Source organism: Megalobrama amblycephala, linkage group LG22, assembly GCF_018812025.1.
Source record: "Megalobrama amblycephala isolate DHTTF-2021 linkage group LG22, ASM1881202v1, whole genome shotgun sequence".
Lineage (NCBI taxonomy): Eukaryota > Metazoa > Chordata > Actinopteri > Cypriniformes > Xenocyprididae > Megalobrama > Megalobrama amblycephala.
Window position 1 is genome coordinate 11,164,840 of NC_063065.1, and position 6,492 is coordinate 11,171,331.

The following is a 6,492-nucleotide window of genomic DNA, read 5'->3' on the forward strand; positions in this document are numbered from 1 at the left end:
CAAAACGCATTTTAATTGCTAGCCGATTTTATGTACCAGTGCCTTAAGTTGTGTATTTCCTCTATGGCACGGCAAAGCTACATTAAATATCACTTTGCACCATTATTCCTCTCATAACCTTCCATGGATATACTTCCAAATTGCGTCGTCTCACTCACGCTTCATAAAACCTTTTGTGCTCTTTCAACATTGTGAAAATAGTCGCGGATAACGGTTTCCTTCCCTTTTCAAACGAGGTCATATAAACACCATTAAGCGTCGTTACGAGGCTTGATTTGCGAGGAATGGATCTACCTGAACTTTATGATATCGCATGAGAGCCCCATTAAGATAGCAGAGAAAGTGCCATTATTGTCATTTGAAGAGGTCTGTGCAAACACAGCACTATGTCATACAGACTCGAATTTTGCTTGAACATAATACAAATGTTTCAATCTTTTAAAAAAAAATATATATAAAAGAACGTATGGATGATTCTTCCATTACTTTTGGTATTTGAAATCTTGATATTGAAGTGTAAGCCATTTTAAAATGGATGAAAGTTTATTTTGATGTATTGTGCTCCCCTTCTGTGATTTTTTTTTTTTTTAAATGTCCTTTGTTTTAAATCTTTTTTTTTTTTTTTTTTTTTTTTTTTTGCAAACGAATTGAAAAATGTGTTCTGTGGGTGGAAAATTCAGATTTTAACATTTTTATACATTTATAAAGTTAAAAAGTCTGTGTGGGGGCAAGTCCAAAATAGAGAAACTTTTGGCAAATTTAATAAGCCCTCTTAAAAATGAAGAAAAAAAGAGAGATAACTCTTAAATAATCTATTCTTTAAAAGACTGATTGTTTTGGAAGTTTTTTCAGCATTAGACTTCACCTTTTTATGCTGCGTTTCTCCCTGCGCTTTGACCTCTCCAAACAGCGGACTGCCCGGTGCGCACACGTTACGCACACATGTCTAACTAATTGAGTTCCGTTTCACTCGACATGTTAATTCGTTTACACCGAACAGCTCGTTTTTATTTAACCACGAGGACTTTAGTTTAATGGAGCGTGGACTGGTGTGCTTAATGGCAGGTAAGCTTGGTTGAAGACAACAGTTGGGATGTATGTGTGTAATGATTGTCCTTGTCGCCAGTGTTCATATTTTACGTGACAAAGACTTAATGGGGCCTCTTAATGCGTAGAAGCCACAATAGCACTGGGGGGTGGGGGCTTGTAACACTCTGCATTCTGATTTATCCTTTTTGATATTTTTGCCTTTGATGAGTATCGATTCTGTCTCTCCTTGGAAGTTATAGAGCCTTCAACAATATAAAATTAACTTTTGCGTCTTCGCACAACATTTTCTTTGTTTTAATTATAGCCTACACTTTTTACCTGTTCGTTATTCAATGAAAAGTGGCAGCCTTTTCCGCGGAGAGCAGAGATACGGATCCCCCGATTCACCTGTCTTTGCTGTAGTATTTAACAGGTGTAGCACATATAGTCGCAGGCAAACAGAGAGTGTTTGCCAAGGGCATTGATTTGAGCATGGTCAGTTCTGTTCAATTATTGTCAAACCGCGGGGCAGTCGAAAGGAAACACGAACAGAATCTACTGCCAGTTGACAGCTTTGTGTAAACAGTGAAACCAATGGTGCAGCAGGGTCACATGGTCACGGTGGCACACCTATGAGGCCCTAGAACGGCGCCAGACGCTCAGACTGCAGGTAGAGCAGAGGTCCTGATCAGGGGCAGGGCGCTAGCTCATGTGCTCGTGTACAGCACGGTTTCCCCGGTCTGTGGCAATCATGAATCGGGAAGAGCACTATTACCCACCTAACCATCTGTACAAGGACTCTTGCGCCTTCCAGAGACACCCCAGCGAAGACTACTGCCAAAACCCTCCACCGTGTCTCTATATGAGTAGACAGACTCAGTCCGTCTACACCTCGCCGTCTTTGGGCTCACAGGACCAGCCAAGTCTTACCGACATTACCTCTTATAACATGTCGACCCGGGATGATCTAGCAGGGCCTCATCTTCACCTTCCTCAGACTCCACAGACATCTCTACAGACGCTCGGGGGTTACGGAGACTCTCTTGACCTGTGCGGGGATCGGAACAGATATCATCTCCCATTCCCCTGGATGAAGTCAACTAAATCTCACACGCACGCCTGGAAAGGACAGTGGACAGGTAACTCGCACTTTGGCCATTAATATTTACAGGTTCACCATATAACTTTTATTAAAATGAAAGCATGCAGACCCTGATGTCAAATTCATGCTCACGATCTCCAAACTCTCAAGCGCTTAAAAGTAGTCTTGTGTTACAAGATCTCCATTTGGAAATAATAATATTTCTGATTATCTCATATAGGCTATAAATAAAACATTTTTCGTGGTATCTATAGTTTCTCAGAAAAAGAGAAGGATATACAAAACCAATGCTCTGACAAAAGCTGCATTTGCTGGTTTAGGAAACGCGGCCCTGCAGTTTTATTGTAGAAATAATTCCAGCAGACATAATTCAGTAATTTTTTTGTGGTCTTATGTGTGGTCATTTACCTCAGCTTAGGCCACACAGTTACAATGCATATTGACCATAATGCAGTAAGTAAAAAAAGTTTTTGTTTCTTTACATAATTTATACTATATGCATTGGCGAATTTCAGCTGCCTGATTATTTTTATTAGCCTATAACTGTATTCATAAGATAATTTCGAGAACAACATATTGTTATATTTATTATAATATGTTAAATAAAAATAAGTGAAACGCATAATGACAGTAATGATTCACTATTGAATTTGGCCTACACTGTAAAAAAAAAAAAGTTTTCATGATTTATCACAACATTTTTTCTTTTGTCAAATCAACTTAGATAATTAATTAACATTTTGAGTTTCTGTTGATTAAACCAATTGCCTTCATTGTATTAACTCACATTTTTAATTTCAATGAACTCAAAATTTTAAGGCAACCGGGTAACTTACTTTTTTAAGTTACACCAACAGTTCTTTTTTACAGTGTATACAATTATTATTAAAAATGATTATGCAATTAATATAATTATTTTGGGATTACAAATTATGACCTGAGGAACACAGATGTTAGGCTACTTGACACTTGCAAGGTCTCCAAGAGAGTGACATTTATATGGACTAATGCAGAATTTGATCTTGATTTCTTGTGCTTTAAATAAATGCAATTTTTAGGACTAATTTTAATTCCTCAATTAGTATTTGATTAGAAAACGAAAAAGAGGTGATTATTGCTAAATCATCGGACAAAACTGCCAGTTCTGTAGCCTAATACAAACATTTAGTGCACGTCAAATTTCGCCAGATAAATGATTATTTCAGAAAATGTTGATCCAGGAGAATAATATTTCACGGGAACTTTATCACAACCTTCACTCAAGACAGTATTAGGCCTACGCCATTTCTTTTATCATACGTGTTAAATTAAAAAGAAAGTATAGGCCTACTTTAGGCTTCTTCAAATATTTGAGTTAAATACATAACATTGTCACATGGTTTTAAGAATTTAAATCAGGAATGGTTAATGGTTAAATCAAAATAGACAGGCCTATACTAACTTAATTGGTTCTGACCCTTTAACTTACCTTTATCAAATGATCAGATAACATTCAAACTAATATCTTCAGAGATGTGACAGCGAGAAATAGGCTATGTCTAAAACATGACTTTACTAAAATTTCACTCATCTAGTCTAATTCTGTTTCAGGCCCTTACATGGTAGAGGCCGAGGAGAACAAGCGCACGCGGACAGCTTACACCAGAGCGCAGCTGCTCGAGCTCGAGAAAGAGTTCCTCTTCAACAAGTACATTTCTCGCCCACGCCGCGTGGAGCTCGCGCTCACCCTCAGCCTCACCGAGAGACACATCAAGATCTGGTTCCAAAACCGACGCATGAAGTGGAAAAAGGAGGAGGACAAGAGGAGAGCCAGAGGAGTGGACCCCGAACAGGATTCCTCCATCACGTCTGGGGATTTGAAGGATGAGTCGTGTGTCGCCCCGGGAACTGTAGCGGGACCCCCCTCACCCCTGCACATACATGCACCTCCAGTTCCACAAGACTCGTAAAACACACACTGTCCAAAAGAGACATCCGAGACTGTATCATCAATGCAATCAATCAGCCTGTCAGTGCCATCGATGAGTGGAACTATAAGTGTGCAACATTGTGACATTCCATTCTCACAGTGACAATGATATTTGGTCAAATCCTGTTTGTTGGCAGTAGGGGGCGATCTCAGTTGCGTGAGAGACGAAGCTTCTGTAGAGTCAATTTCGTGTTTTCAGAGTAGGCCAATCGAAATTCAGCACGTCATTGAAACACCAAATGTTCATTATCAAATATGTTCTTGGACTTTATTAAAATTTGAATGTATTCATTTGTATAGATAGACAATAAATAGCTTCTTAATTTAAATACATACCTCTATCATTACAACATTCTTCCAATAAAATTCTTACAGCTATAGCCTATAAAACAATTAAAAGCATATGGGCAGGGTGGAGTCATATCATTTGTTATAATTTGTTGCAATCAAAAATAATAAATAATAAATCAAAGCAACCCATATAGGCTATGACTAAAAGACTATACTCCCGATTAGGCAATTTTTTTGCTCTCATAACCCAAAGTTTTTAGGATCACTATGGGGAGTACGTTGACAAAAAAACATGACACTGCCGTTTTTATCACTTAATTTTATTATTAGCGCAATTATATCACAAAATTGTAGGCTAAATATTATCTTATTGATTTAGGGGCCCTTAAAGGGATAGTTCACCTAAATGAAAACAGATCTCGCCCCGATAGTATTTTTTCCCTTATATGGTCAATGGGAGGAGAGATCTGTTTGGTTACAAACATTCTTCCAAATATCTTCCTTTGTGTTCAGCAGAACAAATACATTTATACAGGTTTGGAACAACTTGAGGGTGAATAAATGACAAAATTTTATTTTTTTGGGTGAACTATCCCTTTAAACGGCATGAGATATGGATCAATTTATTTGTCAGCATATTGCTTTTTGTGTTTTCTTATTTTACACAAATTAACATAGGCCTACAAATTAAAATGATATAGGCTACAATCAAGTAGCTACCTAGAGAGAGGCAGTAAACACTTTTGTAAAGTTAACTTGAGTTACAGTTTGGTTTGAATGTCAGATAGGACAATATTGTTTAACCTGAGGCTACAGATTTTTTTAACCTCTTCGATCGCGCGCTCCCGCTCCGACGCGCGGTCATTCTTCAGGCGTTCATTCAGTTGACGCACAATATCCGCTTTGTTGTTGAGGCGGGCGCAGATTACAAAAGGGAAGCCAAAGCGTTCCTTGTACTTCGAGTTGAGACGGTACATGTGCTGAATCTCTGCGGAATCCAGTGTGGTCATACCGGCTTGACTCTGCTCTTCTCGAGACTCTCGTGTTAGAGTCCCGCTCTGGAGATCTCGGCCCGCCAAATCAGGATGACACCGCAAAATGCCCTCTTTACCTGAACACATTTAATGTAGTTTTTGTATATAAACCAGTAAATAAATTATTGTGTTTAAAACGTCAGGAGTTGATGTTAAGTTGATAAAGCAGAAGTTACCTGAGTCTGGTAGACTGTGAATGAATCCCATTATGTGAGCCTCGATGTCTGCAAGATCTTTGAAAGGCCGGTGGGACCATATTGCAGCAGAAATGATGGGGCATTTCTCTACCACATTACCGAATAAATTCACAAATTCCTCGTATGTGAGAGCATTTACAACGCTTATGTCCATGGCTCCGGCACGTGTCCTCTACAAACTGTTCTGGAAATGGCAAAAGCCAATAGCCTACTGAGGTCAATGTCCATTGGGGCAAGTGCTCTTCCCATTTAAATATCAGTAATTGTCTCAATGTACATACCCCCTAGCCTAGTGAATCTCAACCTTTTTTTCATATTTTTTTCATTATTTCATAAACGTCCTCAAGGACCCCAGAATAATATTGGCTCATTGGTATCATTAATGTCTTTGTGATGACCAAATGCAATCAAGAATAATTTACTACTACGTTAGTTGACTTATCCAATGTTCAGTCATATCGTCAGTTATATTATACATATATTATCTTTTTTTATGGGAACATGTCAAATGTCAAAATATACAAATATTCATATTCAGACATTTTATAAGGACCCCTGGCATTACGTCAAGGACCACTTGGGGTCCAGAGACCCCTGGTTGAGAAATACTGCACTAGCCTATTTAAAATATTTTTCACTTGAGCCCTCCACAATAGAGGCCTAATGAACAGACTCTCACTGTATGTCTGCTAACATGAGATCAGTAAACATGTTTTCTGAACATGTTGACTGAAACAGATTAATATAGAAATAAAAACTTCACTATACATGAAAAATAAACATCAAACATTAAAAAAGATTAAACATCAGAAAATTAAATAAAGATTAAAGACTAAACAATATAGTTAGACCTATTGCATTTTTGCTGTT

At 38.1% G+C, this 6,492-nt stretch overlaps 2 protein-coding genes across 2 annotated transcripts; one reads left to right on the plus strand and one right to left on the minus strand.

The window, feature by feature from the left end:
* Positions 1 to 620: 620 nt before the first annotated feature.
* pdx1 (pancreatic and duodenal homeobox 1) lies at positions 621 to 4,090 on the plus strand. The gene is made up of 2 exons (XM_048175152.1): positions 621 to 2,168; positions 3,722 to 4,090. The coding sequence occupies exons 1-2, from the start codon at positions 1,739 to 1,741 to the stop codon at positions 4,078 to 4,080; spliced, it is 789 nt and encodes a 262-aa protein (XP_048031109.1). The 5' UTR covers positions 621 to 1,738; the 3' UTR covers positions 4,081 to 4,090.
* Positions 4,091 to 4,349: 259 nt separating this feature from the next.
* urad (ureidoimidazoline (2-oxo-4-hydroxy-4-carboxy-5-) decarboxylase) lies at positions 4,350 to 5,837 on the minus strand. Its single transcript, XM_048175153.1, has 2 exons — positions 5,602 to 5,837; positions 4,350 to 5,502 (listed from the first exon to the last, which is right to left on the minus strand). The coding sequence occupies exons 1-2, from the start codon at positions 5,774 to 5,776 to the stop codon at positions 5,153 to 5,155; spliced, it is 525 nt and encodes a 174-aa protein (XP_048031110.1). The 5' UTR covers positions 5,777 to 5,837; the 3' UTR covers positions 4,350 to 5,152.
* Positions 5,838 to 6,492: the final 655 nt, after the last annotated feature.

What these genes read in the sequence shown, in the direction of transcription:
- pdx1 (XM_048175152.1), top strand. Translation starts at nt 1,739, where the DNA reads ATGTGCTCGTGTACAGCACGGTTTCCCCGGTCTGTGGCAATCATGAAT. An exon ending in CTGGAAAGGACAGTGGACAG is followed by an intron (nt 2,169 to 3,721) that starts GTAACTCGCACT and finishes ATTCTGTTTCAG; the next exon opens with GCCCTTACATGGTAGAGGCC.
- urad (XM_048175153.1), bottom strand. Translation starts at nt 5,776, where the DNA reads ATGGACATAAGCGTTGTAAATGCTCTCACATACGAGGAATTTGTGAAT. An exon ending in TCACAGTCTACCAGACTCAG is followed by an intron (nt 5,503 to 5,601) that starts GTAACTTCTGCT and finishes AAATGTGTTCAG; the next exon opens with GTAAAGAGGGCATTTTGCGG.